Here is a 21799-nt window from a genome sequence, read left to right on the forward strand (position 1 = left end):
AAAATATCAGAAATGTAATCATTTTCAGGATTTTAACCCTTTAAATGCCATTTTGGAAACATGAAACCGCTGTTTTTTTTCATGATGAAAACAGAGAAAATGAGTTATTTCCCCAAAAATACATATCTGGTTAGTTTTTTCGCACAAAATCAGATTGCACAAAAAAGTTACATATTATTCATTCGGGTCAAAAATTTCCACTTACAAAAACTGCTCTAAAATGACAACAGATTAATATTTTTAAAAACTTTTTGGGGTTAAATCTTTCAATCAACTTCAGTCCTGATCAAAAATACCAAATGTTAAATTATGTTCAGGATTTTAACCCTTGAACTGCCAGTTTGAAAACATGAATTTGCGTTTTCTATGAAAAACATGCAAAAAAAGGCAGTTATTTTCCATATAATGAATGTTGGGTGGGGTCAGCTTTTTTTTTTATCACAGTCTTGGATATGTCAAAGATTAGCAACAACATTTATTTTGGTGGATTATTAGTTTTTGCACAGAGTCAGATTAAACAAAAAACTCACACATTAGCCACTCGTGTCCCATCCACTCCCATTATAACCACATCTTTTGATCTCTCCGCCATACCGGTATAAAATCATGCATTTTGTAATGTCAGGGTTTTATATTGGAGGAAAATAGTTCAATTTGTCCTTTTTATTCTATATCACCAGATGTGACATTTTACCATTGAATTACATGCTTGTCATTTCTTGGTTTCTTTGCCTGTTGTATAATGGGGTCCTGACAGCCATTGGAATACATGTATGAAACTAATATGATGTAGGTGTGTTGGTATGGATGTGGAAGAGTGGTATCAGCTGAGAAATGTTTGTGTGTGTGTGTAGCTAGTTTTAATTCCACATTAAATAAATTGAGTATTTACCGCTGAATTGTAGTAGAAACAAAAACTGAAATCTGAACAAGTATCTCAAACTTAAGTATTATATTTGAGTACATGTACTCAGTTACTTTACACCACTGATGACACAAACAATTACATCATTTTTCAGACCTCGACCAAGAAGCAATTTGTTATGTGTGACTGTAGTATTAAATGTATCTTCTTCTCTCTTTGCATATTTGACAGCTACTTTCAACTACCTCTGAGCTTCCAGGGAGACAATTGAGAACATAAGCTATTGGTTGATGACTCTGTTATTGGGTAATCACGAGAAATATGAGGCCTCAAACTAAATTTGAATAGATAAGATTCAACTTTATTGTCATTGCACAGAGTACAAGTGATAAGACAAAGAAAATGTGATGTCTAGTATAATATAAATATACATCTCAACGATACAAACTGAAGTATTTACACTATGAACAGAATAAAGGGGTATACACATTATAAACAGTCGTTTAAAAAATGAATACACTAGATGGTTAATATATTGACAGTATTAATACAGACAGAATAAATATGAATATCCTATAGACTGTTATTGAAATGATTTGAAGTAAATTAAGTTTTTATCAAATTTTAGGATAATGATACCATATTCTTAACATTTTGCTAAAACAGGAATTTAAAGCTGCAGCCATAGTAGCAGCCCTGTGAATATCAGTACTTTTTAAAGCACCAGAAAACAAAATGGTTGGAATAATAGAATGGGGACAGACATAAAAATCTATTTCCAAAATAATTGTCACTACTTTATAATGGTCATTTGACCATAAATGCACCACGAATTGGAATATGAACTGCTGGAAAAATCTAAAACTGAAATGACAGCGTGGCATCCCCCTAAATTTGGCTTGAGAGTTTATCCGTCAGAAAGACCAGCTCTTAGTAAATCACAGGAGAAAGTCTTTATAGACACAAAGCAATTTACCAACCGAAATGTATTTCAGTCCTATCTTAAGACTGAAAATGTACAACCAATAGACATATTTGTAATTTGTGAAACATTTATTGTAAAAAACGGGAGAAAACCGGAGGTCCCGGAGAAAACCCATGCAGACACGGCTCCTGCTCCTCACAGGAAGTGCCATGCTGCCCATAGAAGTAACTGTGAAGTTTTGCACTGAATCTCCGGAGAGCTTGAAGGAGTTTTAAACACCCATGTCAGAGTTAAGGGAAATGAAGCTGCTGATGTTGAACTGACTGAGTGAGTTTCATTGGAAAACCTTCAAAGACTACTTCACTCCTCGCCCTGCCCAGGCACACAGAAGCAGGAGAAGAAATTTCTCCTCATCCTGGAGAAGAATCCTCTGATTCCCTTCTTCTTTTTCTTCCTGGGCTCGCTGACCACTGAAAATTAAAATTATAGTTAGTGTTTTAATCAAAATACGACAATTCAGAAAATGGTGAGGTAAATATTTCCTACCAGGTGCGGGCAAGGACTCTTCGCTGCTGGACTTGGGAGCTTCGGAATGGCCTTGTCCAATAACCGATACGATGCTTATTTCCCAATCTTCATCAGTGATTGAATCCAGTTTAATTTCATGTGCAATTTCAGCCTTCACTGAGCTGGGGGTATCTCCCTGCACAGTCTGGGTCCTACACAAACACACAAACACTTACAGGGTCATTGTTGGTTCATACAAGATCAAAAGGTCTAGATTATATTGAAACTGACATTGTCATATTAAGGGCAACGGTGCATCTTATGTCACCTGCTTCGATTGCATTAACTTTGAACATTATGATCCTTTTATCTCTCCTAACTTTATTGTGTTTTTCTTCTACTCTCAGCTGAGGGATTAGTGGCCTTACCTGATGACACTGCTCTCTTTGGTGGCTTCTTCAACCAGTACGGTCCTCTCATCGGTCTGAACCTCGATGACCCCAGCTAGCAGCTCTTTGAGACTACAGGAGTGTTCAGAGGATCTAAAGGTAAGCAAAGATGCACACGTTTAACAAGTGGTGTTCCCATAAAATATGTTGTTCGGGTGCATTTAGGAACATTCGGAAGCGTGCTGAGTTCAGAGCAAATAAGGATAATTCATTACATTTTTATTAGAGCGCTTTTCCAGGTGAAATGTTTCAAACTGATAGAAAACTATTATTTCCATTCTACCACAAAACCAAAAGAAACAAATCATTATTTACCCGTCAAGTTGTATCTGTTCTGTCCCTGGCCTCTCGTTGGAACTGTCAGCTTCTACAGTTTCAGTGCTACAAAAGGATAATCACGTTTACAATCATGTTCAAATTGCGTACGGTACACATTACAAAAGCCATTTAAAGTAATCTAAAATGCCTACTGTTGTCAAACAGACATACTTACCCATACAGACAGTTTTTGCTCAGATTGAGGTAGCTCCTGGTTATGAATGGATGGGCCAGGATTTGTTTTGGAGTAATCCTTTTCTTTTGGTCCATCTGGAGCATGTCCTGCAAAAGCTCCACACAAGCCTTCCTGTCTTCTGCCTGGAAGCTGGTTTTGTTGTGTGTGCTTGACTAAATAAAAAAGAATATTGACAAATGAATTGACACGCAGGCAAAAAGATTTCCTGATATTTGGCTATGTTGTTACTGCCTCTACAGGCAGCACCTTCTTGAGAACTTACTGTTTTCAGCTCCTCCAGAGAGGAAAACTTGTATTCCCTGTCATCACTCGTCATCAGCTTTGTTTCCAGCCGAAACTCCAAGGGTGTCTGGAAGAAGACAAAATATTGTATTGCTTTTTATGCTCATGATCTAATGGAGGATAATGAATGTTTGGCAAAGAAGGTTGTGGTGCTATACCTTGAATTTCCAAACCGTCCGCCCAAAGAATCTGCTTTTTCCCTTAAAGAATGACTCTGTGAATAATCCACTATTCAAGAGTTTCCTTGGTGGTTCACCCAGGAGATCGATGATGAAACGGAGCTAGAGACAAAACACAGCAAAATGTCATTTTGACTACTCTATGCATGTTCTAATAGCCATGTATTAAACATGCCTGACTGTAAAGTATTAGTACATATCAAAACAATATTACAAACATTAGGACAAATGTAGAAATGAACCATCAATGTTACTCACCACATCATACACATTATTTCCTGGGAAAAGCGGAACACCAAGGAGCATTACGGCCAATATGGTGCCAAGAGACCAAACATCGATGGCCGCATTGAATGGCTGGCCAAGAATAACTTCAGGGGCTCTGAGTGTGGAAGAACAGCACAATATACAAGGTCATTTTTAAAGAAATAAAAATACAACTCATACATTTTCTTTAGGCATACTGTTCTTCTCCAAATATTCAATAAGAGACAGCCAGATGGCAGTGAACTTCCTACATCGATTGCATATCCATGATAAAGGTCTAAAGGTCTTACCTATGCCAGACAGGCTGCACTACAAGTCCTTTCCAGACTTCGGAGGTCTTCACAACTAGGCCAAAGTCGATGAGCTTCACCCTGAACGGCTGTACCTGGTGATCCACCAGCATGACGTTGTCCAACTTCAAGTCTGTATGGATCAGTCCAATACTCTTTAGGGTATCAAATGCTGTGGCCAACTGCAAGTGAAGTCATTTACGTAATGTTTATATGATGAGAATGATTTCCCAAACTGGGATCAATAAAAGTATATCTTATCTAACGGGTGGAAAACTAATAGTTGTTAATTATTTTCTATCTGGCATCCTTACGTCTTTGATCACCCTTCTTATTCCATTGAGAGGTGCAGGCCGCCATCCTCTCTTGTTCATGTAGTCATGGAGGCTCATATCCAGCATTTCAAAAACCATGAAAGTCCGGTTCATCCGTTGAAAGCATTCATGGCATCTGACGATGCTGGACTTATCAGAGTCAAAACATCTGAGCTTTTCCAGCATGCGCATCTGAGGATACATAAAACAGTGAGGTTGTGTACGAGCAAATATTTATTAAGACTCAGGCAATGTCCAATAATGGATCTTTGACTTGTGATCATCTAAGCTAGCTCACCTCTCTCATGTTGAGTTCATCTGCGTTACTGTTTCTCAAAACCTTGACAGCCACAGTCTCTGCAGTGTCCAGTTTCAAACATTTCAGCACCTGTCCAAAGGAACCCACTCCCAGAACTATTAAAATCTCGTAATTGTCTGAGATTGTGTTGACCAGGGGTTCAGATTTCAAAACTGACGGCATAACTGAAAGCAAAGTTAACAAAGTATTGGTATGTTATTCCAATTGCCACAATTGAATGATTTTCTGCCTTGATTAATGTTTATAACTGTTTTTAAAAGCCCCACAATAATGAGTTATCAAAAGGTCTTAGTGATATAGCCTTGCCACCAAAGATTATTTAGATTTAAGATTTATAAGTGAATAATTTAGAAATGATAGAGGAAATGTACAAGGGGCAACCTGCTGTCAGCCACCTCACCCCACAACGATTTACAAATAGAAAAACAGTACAAATAAATAAAACTGTATAAATATACTCTAAGAAACTAATTTGGTATATTTCACAGTTTTTCTTTGAATAAATGTACAGGTTAACCTAAAAACTAAGCAGTAACTACCTGTATTTGTTACAGAATGCTTCACGTTCAAATACTGTGTGTTTTTGTGATGTTTGGGTAAAAACTATTGGGGATTTTCAGAGGTTGCTTCTCGTCCGCTCGCCAAAAGTAAATGACCGAATGATCCCACACAGCTCAACCTACACCTGACTTTAGAATGTTCGTGATGTCACAAAGCCCTTTAAGATTTCCAAATGTGTTGTCATAGGAACCACAGAATGTCAAAGTTCTGTATGTTTTGTCTTGGTTTTTTTCTTCTTTACATTTGAAACATTCCTTTTTCTTTTGTTACTTTGGTGATATCGAAATAATTTAAAGTTCCGTAAGCTTGTTTCTACTACACCCCTTAAATATATGTGCATGCCTCCCTTTGTGTACAGCTAGTAGGAGAGAAATGTTTTAAAATGCAATAGAAAAAATGTTTTGAAAGGATAAACTGCAACATAAATCGATTAAAGTGGAACAATTGTCAGATAAAAACATGATGTGATATATTTTCATTATTAAATGTATTCATTTAAAATAAATATGGACTTGTGGACTCTACAACTTGTGTAATATTTGCTTTGTCTGGATCACATGAATCAGAACAAATCCTGTGCAGCAATGACTGTAAGTTGATTCTACGAATAATTGTATTATTGCATAATATGTGTCCTCAATTTGTGCAGGAATATTATATAGCTGTTACCAAACACTTTAATAATAAGAGAAAAATGCATCTCATAGAGTCTTATAGCAGGGTTTCCACTAGCAGCCTACTGCCACTAGAAGTCACTGAATGCCTTTGAGTTAACAACATGGGGGCAGATGAGGGTACATTTGTGATTTCCTATGACTATGTTGGGTGTTCAGTTAAAGGTGATTTAAAATGTAAGCCATTCTGGTATAATGTAAACTGATGTTATCCGTCAGATAAATGGGAGTAAAGATTAGATTGAAATAAACCAGACACGGTGGATCCAAATGTGATCACAATCTAAAGCTCAAAAGTGGAAAAGTACTCACATTTTATGCTCAAGTTTCAAAAGTAAAAGTACTTGATAAAGAGACCCATTTCAGAATCTGATATGTTAAATCACTAGATTATGATTATTTATTCAATAATGTTTATCACAGCTGATAAAAGGTGGACTTTATTTTTGTGACTTTACATAAAGCTGCCGTATATCTGTCAATGTTTACTCAATTTGTTTTAAATATTTTGTATTAGCTAATAATCTGTAAAGATAAATGTACAGCCGTAGAAGTGCAAAGTAGCATAAAATGAGAATACTATTGTACAATTTTGATGTACTATAGTACATCAAAATGGTACAATACTTGAGTAAATGTACTTATGCCACTCCTTGAGCCCCTTCCCAGAAATGTTTTAGTTTTCCTGACATTGTGAATTTGTAATGAAATTAATTGTTACAGTAAAATCTTTCAAAACAATTTCTACCAGGAGGGTTATTTTTTCCCTTAGTAGTAAATCAAGCAGAGAGAAAGGGGATTATATTCTGAGAGTGCAAAGTAAACAGTAAAAGTAAAAAGAAAGGAGCGGAAAAGAAGAGAAAAGCCTCAAATATTTAATTGTGACAGTCTTCAAATCTTGAAGAATTGCAAGTGTTAAATATAGATTTGAAATAAATCAGTTTCATTCGACAGTTCAATGGTTTAGGTGAGGGGTCAAGCTTATGCATGCAGCAGGGACAATCCCTGCATATACACATGTATTATTTAATAACAGAAAGAGATCACGCATGTGTGTGCATTAAAGCATGCATGCACAGCTCCGATTATGAAGTATTGTGTGACTGTAGCTTTCTAATAACCTCTTCGTGTCATTTATATAATCAGATAAAGTTATTGCTCCTAAAAGTCAGACCCAAGCATCCAGTTAATCTGCTTTAGGGCATTTGCTCCTCCAGAAACCTCATCTCCACAAAACAAACACCTCTTCTCTTCTCCCCGTTTGTCTTGGATGTTGAGAGGCTTTGGCAGGGCGCATTGCTCCACTGAGGGTTTAAAGGATGAGCGCTGCAAAAAACAAAAACAAGAATATTCTTTCCCTTGACTAAACAGAGACGTTTGTTTCAATGTTTTCCTTGTAGGAAACTAAATAATTAACACTTTGCCTTTATCAGACTACAGGCAGATTCTTGCATCCATAAAGAGTGAAGGCAGCCATATTGTGTGTCCATAAATACAAAATGGATATATGAGACATGTTGTCACAACAACCAGAATTGTTTTGAGTTAATAAAAAGACAAATGAAATCAAAATGATATTTATACTCAGAAATGTCCTTTATTTACTCGATTGAAAGAGGGTTGTGTGTTATGATCTGATTATAATTGTTGATTTGATATGTGAGACTATGCAATGTTTTTAGGGTTTGTTGATTATGTGGAAATTAGCTATTCGCTCAAATCTGGCATAAATCATCTCTTCTCTTTTTTAGATGAATGTACTTTTATGCATGGTCCTTCTTCAATAGAGACATGATTATATTAATAAACACAAAAAACCACAATGCTGTTACACTTTGTATTTTTATTGAAACACCCACATTGATGAACCAACCTTACATCATTTATCATGTTTGAGGAAGCTAACAGACAGTAAATCTGATCTTCTAAACATAAATCAGTCATACAAAACACAGAGACTGCAATATTTCAATGCTGTCCTCCTCTTTGACCTCTCCATGTGTCCCCAAATGTGTCCATTATTGTTTTCCCTTTTGGTAGACTCTTTTTACAATGGCCCTTTGAGAATATACAGCACGGTCATATTGTGCCGTCTCTGAAAGCACATTTGAATGTTGCAGTTATATCAACAGACATCCCATATTAACCAGTGGATGGAGATTCAGTAGGCCTGTTAGGCAGCTAAAGGACAAAAACACCATCTCCCTCCCCTGCAGTGTAATGCAATGGGGGCGTGACTGACAAGAAAAGCGACCACGCCCACTCCTACCACCCTCTCCCCTTATTGGTTGGAAAGTGGAAGTCAAATTTGGGGCTCTCCCCGATATTGAAACTATCATATTATTTTAGAAATTGTTGATATATAAAACAAAACGTATTTCCTTCAGACTCAAATATGATCCACATCAAACTTTATTGATAATAAAACCTTGAAAATGCAAATGACCCTCTCGTCTCCTGCAGATGCTGAAACATCTAGCAAATCTCCCCTAAGCTTATGTTGCTAATATTGGGAGGGCATGTTAGAAAAAGGCCTGTTTCCTAGTTGCATCCGCTTTCCCGCAGCCTATTTCTGTCGTGAAAGGAAATCGCTGGGCCATCCCCCCGACGCGCGTCTGTGCCGTGGAGCTCCCCCTTGCTGCGTGCGTCGTGATCTAGTGTCTTGCAGAGAGAGAACGCAGGGTCACCTTCTGTCACTGCAAGGGGAAATACTGAATATATTGCAGCATAGGCTATTGGGTAGTAGTGCACCTCGGCAGCTGCAGCATCTCTGGTAAGTCAGTGTGTGTGTGTCTGCTCCGTGTTGATGGCAAATTGCTGTAATGGGAAGAGAAGCTGAGCATCCTTTAGGCAGAGGGCGACGCAGGGATAAAGGAATCTCGCATCGTTTCCCGTCGTTTGGATGATGTTCCATCCCCTCTCTGCTGCGTTACCGAACAAGTACTACTGATTCATCAGCAATACCAAAGCAATTGTGAATTATGCATGTGTTGTTTTGATAGTGTGTTTGCATATCCAAGGGTGAAAAGGACCATCTTGAGATTACTCTTGCATGCTTTGCTCGCGTAAGGAACTATATTCTTGAGGCGTTTGGTTTCGTTTTGCACAGATTAGCTGATGTTCTTACTTCCCTTGAAATGACAGCATGATGCAGGGTGTTGTTTTTACCATGCAGCTGTTTCCCTTGCCCTTCGAATTGACAGGAAATTTGACCTCACTGTTCAAAACTGTGTATCTGCGTAAATGGAACACGCATACATATCTATGTGACATTAAAGAGTGTCATTTTACAGACACTATCATAGATGGAGATGGTGGTGAATGCTGGGTAAGGATTGCCATTTTTATGCTCCAATCCATGCGTCAAATGGGTAAACAAGAGTAGGAGCACGTCGATCACACATGTCGTTATGCTCAGCACTTTATGTACATGGTGGGTTTTATCGGTACAAATTCATTACATATGAGTCAGGATTCGCCCGTGTTGTGTATGTGAGTGTTTCTCGGTGAAATGGACGCGAATGTTAATGAGAGCACTCCGCTCTGACGTTATGTAATTGGTTGTCACAGCACAGCGAGGAGCCATCTCAATCGTCATTGTTTCTCCTCTGACAAACCAACAGCACTAGAGGAGGAGCATCCTGCTTTCTTTACGGGATTAGGTGCATGTGGTGTTTTAATCATTCATCAAATCTGGCCTCGAGCTGAAATGCATCCAGGCTTACAGCTGACTAACACAATCTCAGCCACATTCATGCGTTCAGGAGCAGAAGATGTTATCGTGTTGTTGGTGAACGAAAACATCCAGCCGTTTCTGAAAACGTACGGCTCCTCTCAATGGAGAATGCATTAAAGGCCTGCAATGTGTGTTTTTTTTTTGTGCCGTAGTTGTGACGTAGCAGATGACTGACAGGTCGCTAGTACACGCCTCCGCTTGTTTTGGAGCTGTCCGCGGTGCTGAATTCACTGTTTGCTGGAGTGCATGTCTGTCAGCAGCCAAGGTGCCCCAGGAGAGGCCGATGAGCTGCAGAGAGATGATGATGCTGCCGGTTGGGTAATCCAATTGCATTGCGGAGAGGAGAGAGAAATAGTACTTGCTATTTATTAACAGACTCCTCACTCTTCACTGGAGACAAGTTAAAAGTGCATCACCAGGAACTCCTCTGTACTTTATTAAATGCTAAATGTTTTAGATATACATGGATCTATCTGTGTATGTTATGTTGTTGTAAACAAAAAACACACAAATGATGGCTGCTTTTTGTTTTGTTTGAAGGGTTTTTTCTTATTTACTTTCTGATCTTTCAAAAATGTTTTGCCCTTTAGATTGGTGACTCATTTTGGGCCTAGTAATTAAAGCTCATGATAAAACCTCAATACCTTTTTTTGGTACTGATTTAAATTGTATCCATGCAGTAAAACTGTGAAGTACCAAAAGCTGGAATTGAATGTCTGGGGATGTTTTAAAAAAAATCCTGTGTACTTTTGAATGTTTGCCAATGCTTTACCATTTTATTCTGGAAAAGGAAAAGCTTGGGTTTATGCAAAATTAAAGATGTGTGAAATGTCTTTTGTTAAAAATAGAAACATGTGTCTCCAGCTATCATTGTTGAAAACATCTTTGGTAGGCTATCAATACTGAAACTCAGATACTCTATTGACAGTAGTATCAAATCATTGGCAAGCCTCTCAAGCCCTGTCACAGCTTTCAACTCTATGTACCTGCATGTGTTGTGTCTGAGTCTGTGTGCTTGTCTGTGCCTTTGAGAGCCATCTAGCCTTAATTGAGTTACAATATATCCTTCCTTTCACTTTGAAGCTGTGTTTATTCTATAAAGCCACAACAAATGTGTCCTCCCTGACTTCCTGCAGTGGTTACAGTGTGTCTGCGGTACACTTCGTTTTGTGTTTCCATGCTTGACTTGTTTTGTTTTTGATAATGGCAAATGCCGCTCAGGAGGCTTGTTGTCAGAATGTAATCACAATTTGCAACCACTGGCTCTCTGTTGTTATCTTTTAACCTTTAATGGAAAACAGTAGTTTAGTGTTATCTACCACAGAGATCACAGTTCTAGTGTATGCTAAGCTTAACCCAGGAAGTGAAGATGTAATCGTTTCAGGCAGTTTTGCTAAATGGTTTCAGGTTATTTTTGATCCGACTTCATTTTGGTTTTCTTGTCGGCCATGTCCATAATAACTGACTAAGGATTAACAGGAGTGTGGGAAGCACTGCAGTTCTTCTATTTAATGTGAGATATCTAAAATAGGTGCTTCTGACAAATGTGGGTTGCTTTGTCCTCATCACAGTGCAACACTATAATTGATTTTACTTAACACATAACACAAATATCTTTTAGCTTAGATGTTCTGTATCTTGGTTTCTTCTCTTATGTTTCATTGCAATGCACTGTGGGGCTTATAGAGACACTTTGTGAGAATACTGATCCGTGCAAGATTTCAAACCTGCATCCAGGTAGTTCAAAATAGATGTCACTGAGATCTGATTGTTTCTGCGTCTCTCTATAAATCGCACATGGAGGAATAAGGTGTTTCCTCATGTCGGTGACTTTTGTGTCACCGTGTTACATTGTCAGTCCTTTGCTGTTGTCGATGGTCCTGAGACACCATGTGTGAGGGAGAGAGGACAATGTGTGAAATATTGGGGGTCGTTTTTTTCTTATCCTTTTTAATGTGTTTGTTGGTGAAAGGGTTAAAGGCTGCTGTTCCTCCGTGAAAAGAGGAGATAGTGGTGTCTGACAAGGTGTGAAGAAAGAAGAAAGAACAGAGAGTCTGAAGGGCAGCCGGAGTGTCTCATTTCTTTGAGTGCTGAGGAGAACACACAGCCACGCTATCTTTGGTGGAAGATTTATGACATTGACGATCAAAAGCCTTTTACACAACAAAAAGGTTTGATTTGACGCTACAGAGATAAACGGAGGCAAGAGGTTAATAATGTTGTAATCATTTTACTGATATAATATCAGCAGGATGTGATTCTAACTAACACTACGAAGGAAAGTCTTTTAATTGTACGTTTGTCCATAGTAGAGGCCTATCAGTGGATAATGTTTCCCCAGGTGTTTACTCAAACGAGTGTGTTTCCTTTCGAGGAACAGTATGAATGAGGCTCATGTCACCAGGTGGCTCTCATGCAGTTTCACCTCAGCATGTCCCTATTTGTCTTCTCTGAAGTATCATTGTGTGGCTGTGGATGAACCTGAGGCAAAGCAGTGAGTCAGTGTGTGTCACTGTCTTTTGGGCAACTCAAAATGGAGTCCCAGCGTTAGAGTCGAGCCTTTGAATGATGTGCCGGATCAATACTGGCGGAATATCAACGTCAGTGGCGTTTTGTTTATGCACTGCTTGCTGATAATTGAAAGTACCAGCATGGCGCAGCAGTTTCAGGACATTGAACACTAGAGGGGGCGTTCCTCATGGGCATGTTCACACTGATGACATAATGTTGTCTTCTTGGCTGGAGAGCAAAACAGCTCATCATGGTGTGAGTGTGTGTGTGTTGCTTCTTGATCAGGGAGAAGCTTCACCTAACAATGATTTAACCCTGAATCGTTTGATCTTTAAAGAAACCCAACGATATGTTATTGTTTAAATTGGACCTATCATGCTATATTTGAAAAATATATTGTAGGTCCACCTATAAAACATGTCAGTGAAGTTTTTTTTTCAAAATACCAAACAGATCCTGCATTTTAGCCATGCCTCATTTCGCTCTATTTGCTCTTTTCCAGCCCTGTTTTTGCAACGGCTGATTCTGTGAGAAGTCTTCTTCGCTGCTTTTGTGGCAGACTACAGCGCCACCTACAGGCCTGGCATATGTACTACAGCGTCTCCAGTGCTTTCGAGCGTTCTCGTGTGAAGGGACACGTTCGTGGCCCAACCCCCCATTCCCCTGATAGGTGGAGAGTTGCCCATATAGGCGGAGCGCCCCTTTTCTGATGTCAGAACAATTCAAATCTGTATCAGATCCGTTGCAGCCCCGTTTTTAGAGATTTGGGTACGGAGGACAAGAGAGAGGGTTGTGTTTCCTGACACTTTGTGAGTTCCCTGGAACACCGGGGACACATATTCATGTAGAAAAGACGTACAAAAGTGCATTTTGCATGATGGATTGTTGCTTATATAAATGATCGATTTTCTATTGATAAACTAATCTATGGAGTAATTGCTTCACCTCTGTCAGAAACTGCAGCTAGATGTTGAGAGATTGCTGTATCTTCATCAGGAGACTGCTGACCTCTGTCTCTTTCAGACTGAACGGTCAGATAAAAATCACCAGTGGCATAAAGTGACCATGACTCAGCGTTTTGACGTGGATTTGTGCCAGAATCAGTTCGATGTGGAGGTCATTGTCAGTCATCTCGTGGTGGCCGTATCTCAGGTTGCTTTGAGTGGGTGGGCTGCTTCCTCGCAGGGTTTGTCAGGCAATCTGTCTGTTTTCTAAACTGCTCCTCGTCTTCCTCAGGAGCAGCAATAGCTCATCTCAGCACACATCCTACGAAGACGTATATAAATAAAATGCACAATGGAGAGTATCTGATATCGCTCACATAACCCTTTAAAGACAGATTGAGCTGAAATAAAGGTACCAACCTTCTTCACTTAATGTAGAGAGAAAACAAAATGGCTGTATTATTATAAAATGATATGAAGCTAGAGCTGCAGCTAGCAATTGTTTTCATTACTGGTGAATTTGTCATTGGTTTGGATTGTGTAAATCCTTTCCCCATGGCTCAAAGGGACACCTTCAAATTGTTTAGATATTCCTAGTAACATTCTGAATCAAATATATTCTAGATTTATCGAGAAAAAAGCAGCAAATCCTCACATTTGAGAATTGTGTTGAAATTGTTTTTCCAGTACATACGGTCCAAGGTGTCGCAGTTGTTTTGCTTGTAGGTTTATTTTTCCTCTTGGATTATTTTTATGTAAATTCCACATTTTAAACCAGCAAAAGCCATGGAATAATTCATGTACTGTAGTAAAAGAGGGCTGTGATGCAGTGGGTGAGACGAGTTCAAGTGCATATAAGCATGTCATCAAATAATCATGGTATCAGGGAGCTGCAGGGGGGATTCAATGAAGTAGCTTGAAATAACATCATGTAGTAACTAAAATGATGACAGTAAGTCCAGGACAAATATGAGCCCTGGTTATGAAATGTTTCATCAAGTGATAATTGAAATGAGCTCTTTCAGTCTGGATTTGAATCTTTAGGATGGCATTTCTAGTATCATAATTTATTATAATAATAATAAGATGACAAATGTTGTAGCAGTATTATCTGTTTTGAGTGGGCAGCATACTGGTATAATGTGGTATGTGTTAGTGACAGCAGGAAAAATATATATTCATTTTACAGATGGCTTTGAATTGTTTAAAAAAATCGTCTTTACACTCCATTTAGAGCACACAGTGCATGTTACCTTTTAATATGTTTGACCAGCACATGTTACGTTCATGACTTGATCCTTTATAATTCTGCCAACTTCAATTTTGTACATACGTAATATTTTGCAACAAAAAGAAACAGATATTAATACATCTTTTACCAGTGTCAGAGTTTTCTACTCTCCTCTTGATTGTGACAGTTCAAAAATGAATTTCAACTAATCGCTTAACATCTCTGTTAGGAGAAATGGTGTGTTGACATGTGTTGGACTGATTTCCATTTAGCTGAGTCATTTAGCAGCACTTTCCCTTACTGTTACCTGCTGCTCAAAAGACTAACCTCAGCATCTCATGTTTTATCTCCACAGGTGATCTCCTGCAGGGGACCAACAGCTCTCTCTAAGGTTTATGGAAACCTGACCTCCCATTGGTGGAGAAGGTGAGGTTTTATCGTGTGTTCGTTTGCTTAATCCTCATTTAGCTTCTTGTTGCACAGTTACTCCAGAGGGAACAGAAAGGGCTATTTAAAGGACCTTTTGTATAATTTATAATGCTAAATACACCACTTAAGGTGATTAATAGCTCTTTGTCAATGGTGTTAATATTTAATGAGGGCGTTCCAGTCTTTCATCGAGTTAACTGGAGGTCACATTTGTTTCCTTTTTGAGACTTTTTATATCAGAATGAGAACCGGAAAGCCTTTATTTGTCCCACAGTGGGGAAATATACAGGATCAAGGCAAGCAAGGTACAGATAAAAGGAAAACAAATATATTAATGTAATACAAAAAAAGTTAGGCACACAATATTAAGAATATAGACGAATAGGTAAAGTACACCATGGTAAGTGAACATATAAAAGTAATCAAAAGAGCCGGTAATATTGAGGAATTGTGTATGTATTGTAAAATATATACACAATAGATATTGAAGGTATGAAATTGTAAATAATGTGTTTTACTCTGTGCATGATTAGCATTACATAATAGGATATCTACTGTAGTGTTTCCATTTCTAGCTACAGTTGGTCATATTCACTCACCTGTAGTCGGTTTCCTCCACAATAACATTTAGACTCTCTTAATAATTTGTGTCAAAATGTTCCTTTATTACCTCGCTAAGAGCAGCTCTCGCTGTCTCGCTGGAGAGAACAACTGCTCAGGAGTGATTATGGATTTCCTTGTTTGATGTCTTTGTTTTGTGTGCATTATGGCAGAACCTCACTGCAGCTGTTTGAGGAGCACAGACTGTTGTTTGTATAAGTGAGAAGGCTCATCAGAACATGATGGCCCAGATCAGGGAGGTTTCTCCTGGGATCCTGAGCAGGGTGGACTGGAAAAGAAAGCTAGGCCAAAATAATACTTAGTGTTAACATTTGAGTATGCTCAAGGTAACCTAAGAGCCCAGAAATGAAATGATATCACCAGCAGGAATATTGTCCGACATTATTTATGCTCTCCACCTCTTGCCCACTGATACACTGTTGATATCATGTTGGAAATGTCTCTAATCTTTTGAAGTGGCTCATCAAAGCTCATCGATTCTTAGTTTCTAATTATCTGAGTTTGAAATATTTCAAAAGGGACAAGATGTACTCATTTCTGCTTGATCATAATATCAGCACATATTCTTTGAACAAAGAAGATATCACTTAGTCAGGCAAAGTTGTGATTTTAAAGCCTCACCTGTAAGGGAAACTTCTGCAGCAATGGAGAGTCAGGACTCAGAGAGACACGAGGAGAGTTGGAGCTTTGATGTCAAACAATGATGTTTATTACAAGTCAAACGGCCGGAGAATTCATATCACAAGTCACAGCAGCAAAAGGTTCTGACTGCACGGGTGGGTTGTCATGTCGATTCTGCCCAGCCTATCTCTCGATAGACCTTTTAACTAGTTTACAGAGAGTCAAATCCACATATTGGGGATGGGCGTAAACATCTGCAGACACAGGAGATGTCTCTCACATCTGTGGAGCTTAGAAAGCCAGCGTTCTCACAGTTGTAAAACCCCCCTTGTGCCCATCAGGTCAGGCCACAAAACCTAGTATCAACATACGACTGCATTAACACATTCCTTACGGGAGATTAGAAGCAGGGATGGTTGTAAATGTCAACACACAGAATAAGGTTAAATATCTTAGGAGTAAGACAGAAATATTCCCTTACATCACCCAGTCATGATTATTTGTATAGAAAGAAGGTCTTTGACGTGGTGGTACACTACATCTGTATTAAACTGCTATGTTTTACAGAACCACATCTCTATTGGGGACCATAAATCAGAATGAATGTGTTACAATCTTTAGTTGTAGTTGCAGCATAGCCGGTAATAATGTTTAAAGAGCAAGCAATTAAATAAAACCAACCATTACATTTCATTATCTCTTCAGCCACACTTCTCAGCATGGCCTTTAGAAATGTTGAAAGTAGGATAGTGATATTTGTAATTCTTAAAGTCACACTGTGATCTCTTTGACCTCCTCATGTCAGCTGAAGAGGTCGCCCAGGCTTGGTGGCTTGTTAGCCAATATCTACAGAAACATTTACACACAAGTTATTTATTTAGCTTCTTTCCTTATTTAACCACCAGCAGCACTTGTTTGGCTCCTGATTATATATATCCATCCTCATTTTCTAAGCCAAATTGGCAATATTTGTATTTAGGGTGAATCATTTATGTACGTGCCAATTCAAAGTAAGTTTCGTCTTCAATTCTAGCTTTTAAGTTCTGTTTGATTGCATGTTTTCTGAGAGATGACTCCTGGTGCTGGTCCAATTACAAGGCCAGTCTTGATTTTTTTTAAAGTCTGAATTTAGTTTCAGTCCTCAGTCACTGCAGGCAGACAGTCAGATTCTATGGCATCTAGATGTACGTTGGGATACACAGGGATGTAAGGTGATAGCAGCCTGGATATTCAGTTGTTGTATCTCCTGGGAAACTGCCTGGTGTTGTTGCTTGTAGTCTCCTGTCAGTGTTCTGTTATCGTCATCATATTTCACTTGATCAAGGAGATAATCAAGCAGTAACATGTGTCACATTTACTTTGGAAAGTGAACCAAAGGCTGTTTTTGTAAACTGAAATGACATTTAGAAGTCCTTTACTATTGAGAGCGGTAATACTTCTATTTATTTTCAATATAAACATGTTGGCTGACTTTGTATAAGTATATTTTATATTGTGTATAATCATTTTAGATGCATATCCCTTTTAGTTAAAAATCTCTAGCACTTTCCATGACTTCCTCCTCCCACTCTCACCACACACACACACACACACACACACACACACACACACACACACACACACACACACACACACACACACACACACACACACACACACACACACGTCCAGGCCGTGTGTTTGAAGGCAGCCCATCAGTATTCAGTGCAGCATCAGGCAGCTAAATGGTAAGAAGGCGAAACGCTGGTGTGTTTGGAGAGCAGCATTTCCAGATTCACTGCTGCCTCTCTCTCTCTCCCTCCCTCCCTCCCTCTGCTTCCTCTCCCTGCCTGGACATTGGCAAAATCTGGACTGGACCCTGATCCTCTGTCCTCCCAGCCTCCACTGCTGCATGTCTGCAGTTCATTCCTTCATCAGCAGCCATCACAATGTGTCTGTGCTCCCCTCCTCCACTCTGCCTCTCTTGTCCGTCCCTCTCTGCCCTTCCCCGTCTGTTTGTTAACCCTCTGTTCTCCACACTGTTCTCCACACTGTTCTCCACACTGTCACCAGGAGCTTGTGGCAAGAGGGAGTTACGTAAGCACTGCAGCAGCGCTCGGGACACTGAGCTAAATCGTGCGTGTGTTCTAGGCAGGTCGTAAAACTTGCTCAACATAGTTTCCTTTCGACAGACTCTTCCTGTCTTTCCACCTGATCATCTTCTATATCTGTCCCTCTGTTTGACTCTAGCCATCTTAGATATCTTACTTTTTACATGTTTGGAGGACACAAGGATCATTTTATAGTCCATGTCTTCAAGATATCTTGTTTTTTTTAATCAGTTTGTCAAAAATACCTGCAAGACTGTCTACAGATATGCTAGTGGCTATGAGAGGCTGTACTTAGGCAAGATGGTGTTTCCAGTTAATGCTAACATTTGCATGCTAACACGTTAATGATAAGAAGGTACACTGTTGCCATGCTTACCATCTTAGTTTAGGATTTTAGCATGCTCACATTTACTGATTAGTTCTAAAAGTACAAAACTAAAATGTTTATTTTTGCAGCAATTTGATTATGGGACAATTTAATTTTGGACCAGATGATGATATTAAAGGAAAGATATTGCAACAGAGATATAGTTATAATTCATCCAGAAGAAAGATTATTGCCTCTTGGGAGTTGTAATTTTGTCTTGACATTATTATGTACTCAATCTAATTTTACAGTGAACTAGATTATCTCTGATGCCTTTTTAAGAAGTATGTACTGATGATCCAGCAAACTTGAAAGCAGCCGAGTGGTTTTGCTTGTAGTAAATGTTGTAAACAAGGTCAGAGACAGTGAGTCATGTCGTCATGACTATGGCTCATTGATTGATCTGACAGAGGGACTCGGTTCATTCTTAGTTGGAGCTTTAGAGCATCTTGCTGCTAGTCAAAGCAGATGTTACTATTACATTAATTATACTTACATGGTTTTAGCATAGGCCAGGGAGCATAATTACTGCCTACAGCAAAATCTTCCTCCAAGAAGACAATTGAGGTCATGATGAAGGAAAGACAGAAACAGTTTGACGTGAACTAACACTCTCTGTCTCAGGAGTGTTAGAGAGTTGATATGATTCACTTTAGTTTGAGCTGGATATTTGAGTCTTTGGCTATGTTACCGTGTGACTCTAGACATGGCGATGGCTGCAGACTTGTTCTGTGAGAAATACTGAATAAAGATTAAAGGTTGGCTGTTTTTTTCTTCATGTTATATATTATATTATAAATTGGATGCAGCTCAGGCCATGCCCAAACAGTTCTTAAGCTCTAAAGCCAATGTTATGATGCTCTAGTTCTTTGTAGATGTTCTCTCTCATTCTCAATGTTTGAATTATTTTACATTATTATAATTATCCTGGTAAATAGTTAATATTCACATGTCCTGGTGGGAGACAACATTTCTCTATTTCTAGGCTTGTGGAAGGTATACAAAAAAGGGTTGTGAAAGGTGTTGGTCTTTTCTAGGAGTGATTTACTGAGTGATTAGGCTCATTCTCTTTAAATGACATTTAATTATGATACATTATGTTGATAAAGTGCTTAAGAAAAAAGCTTGAATAGTTCTAGTTGTATTGTTATATTAAGTCTTTTTTTTTTTTTTGCCAAAACATTGTATACCCGTCAACCAGTGTTTCCGCCAGACCAGGGCTGAGAGGCGTCCACCCCGAGAGTCTGTACATCCTGGCAGGCATAGCCCCACCAGAGATACGACGAAATGCAGCAAGCAAGAAAGAGCGCCAACAACAGTCTACTGACCAAAGACATCCTCTCTTTGGCCATGTGCCAGCCAAAAGCCGCCTTAAATCCAGGAAAAGTTTCCTGAAGAGCGTCCCACCCCTCGGAACACTGAGCACAAGCAGTGAAAGAGTCACTCGGTGGGAACGAGTGACTCTTTCACTGCTTGTGCTCAGTGTTCCGAGGGGTGGGACGCTCTTCAGGAAACTTTTCCTGGATTTAAGGCGGCTTTTGGCTGGCNGGCCTTGAAGTAACAACATTCATAATTAAGTAAATGTAACACCCTTTTCATCCCGGTTACGCTTTTCATTTGCCCTGTACGATGGGCGCTGTCAGTGATGAAAGTGGGGGATGTTGGCTTATCTGGCGCCCGCAGCTCACAGCCAAAGTGCGAGTGAGCGTGGGAGCGAGCGATGGAAAGAGGGAGGGTGCACCGGTACCAGCGCTGTTGTTATTAGCATATGGTGCTAGCTGCTCTAAAGGATATTAGAAGATGTTTCTACAATAATGTGGAGGGAGAGTCCTCTCCAGTCAGACTGAGAGGCTGATAACTACAGCTCAGTGAGGTAAAGAACTCTTGAGTGTTTAGATAGTTCACTTTAGTCTAAGTTATCTCAGTGGGTCTCAAATGTTTTGATCACAATTTATGTAAACACATATTTCCAAGGCACTCCTTTATAATTATTTGGATAAAACAGGTTTGAAATCATTCCAATGTATACTATAGGACAGTAAACCAGACATATCGTTTTAAACTGGAGAGATAACAAAATATGCATAAATAAAATAGTAAAATAAGATACGTTACATGTATTTGTTATTGGTTATGTTCACATACTTATTTAATTATTAAAATGTAAACCGATCTTTTTCATATGGGTGTTTAGAGTTGTACCCCCTAGATCTAGTCTCTAGTAATTCTGCTTAAAGTGCACCAGATTGAAGCATTTTACTTTAAAATGTTCAAACATGTCTTCCTGGTATGCCTGAGAAGGCAGGCCGATATGCTTGTTTTTCTTAACAAGAACTGTTTTNTACATTGGAATGATTTCAAACCTGTTTTATCCCAATAATTATAAAGGAGTGCCTTGGAAATATGTGTTTACATAAATTGTGATCAAAACATTTGAGACCCACTGAGATAACTTAGACTAAAGTGAACTATCTAAACACTCAAGAGTTCTTTACCTCACTGAGCTGTAGTTATCAGCCTCTCAGTCTGACTGGAGAGGACTCTCCCTCCACATTATTGTAGAAACATCTTCTAATATCCGTTAGAGCAGCTAGCACCATATGCTAATAACAACAGCGCTGGTACCGGTGCACCCTCCCTCTTTCCATCGCTCGCTCCCACGCTCACTCGCACTTTGGCTGTGAGCTGCGGGTGACAGATAAGCCAACATCCCCCATTCTCATCACTTACAGCGCCCATCGTACAGGCCAAATGAAAAGTGTAACCGGGATGAAAAGGGTGTTACATTTACTTAATTATGAATGTTGTTACATCAAGGCCGAAAATTAGGATGAGCACCAACGGTCAAAACATTTTCCTCCCAGAGCTGTCAGCACAGCGCCTCCACAGATCTGGCGCCCTCGGCGAACATCCGCCAGTGCGACGGGCCGGCCCTGGTCTCAGGTTACACTGTAGGAAGTGTAGGTGCAACGCTACATTTCCCGCCCCGCCGCAGTCATACAGTCGGCTACAGAGAGCGGCGAGAAACATTTCCTCAGGCATCGAAAAGCGGAACTGAAATTCACATTTCTAAATGATGCCGTTGGAATCGAAATGTTGGAAC

General features: G+C 39.2%; 2 protein-coding genes across 4 annotated transcripts in view; one reads left to right on the forward strand and one right to left on the reverse strand.

Annotated features, from left to right (window-relative positions):
- pacsin1a (protein kinase C and casein kinase substrate in neurons 1a) overlaps window positions 1–21799 on the forward strand; it is a 42451-nt gene that overhangs the window by 438 nt on the left and 20214 nt on the right. Inside the window, exons 2-3 of one of the 3 annotated variants that reach the window (XM_010767793.1) lie at window positions 2705–2845; window positions 14924–14994. The gene's annotated coding sequence lies outside the window, so the exon portion shown is untranslated. Of the gene's footprint in view, window positions 1–2704; window positions 2846–8740; window positions 8920–14923; window positions 14995–21799 lie in introns of those variants that run through there. The other 2 variants (XM_010767792.1, XM_010767795.1) reach the window with 2 other exon arrangements.
- LOC104942580 (homeodomain-interacting protein kinase 2-like) lies at window positions 2151–10920 on the reverse strand. Its single transcript, XM_010767826.1, has 11 exons — window positions 10869–10920; window positions 4891–5075; window positions 4593–4784; window positions 4279–4460; window positions 3980–4103; window positions 3523–3609; window positions 3240–3412; window positions 3062–3127; window positions 2726–2839; window positions 2337–2509; window positions 2151–2260 (listed from the first exon to the last, which is right to left on the reverse strand). Exons 1-11 carry the CDS (start codon window positions 10918–10920, stop codon window positions 2151–2153), a joined length of 1458 nt encoding a protein of 485 aa, XP_010766128.1.

This window comes from Notothenia coriiceps, unplaced genomic scaffold (assembly GCF_000735185.1).
Source record: "Notothenia coriiceps isolate Sejong01 unplaced genomic scaffold, NC01 NC01_scaffold00004795, whole genome shotgun sequence".
In the NCBI taxonomy this organism is placed as follows: domain Eukaryota; kingdom Metazoa; phylum Chordata; class Actinopteri; order Perciformes; family Nototheniidae; genus Notothenia; species Notothenia coriiceps.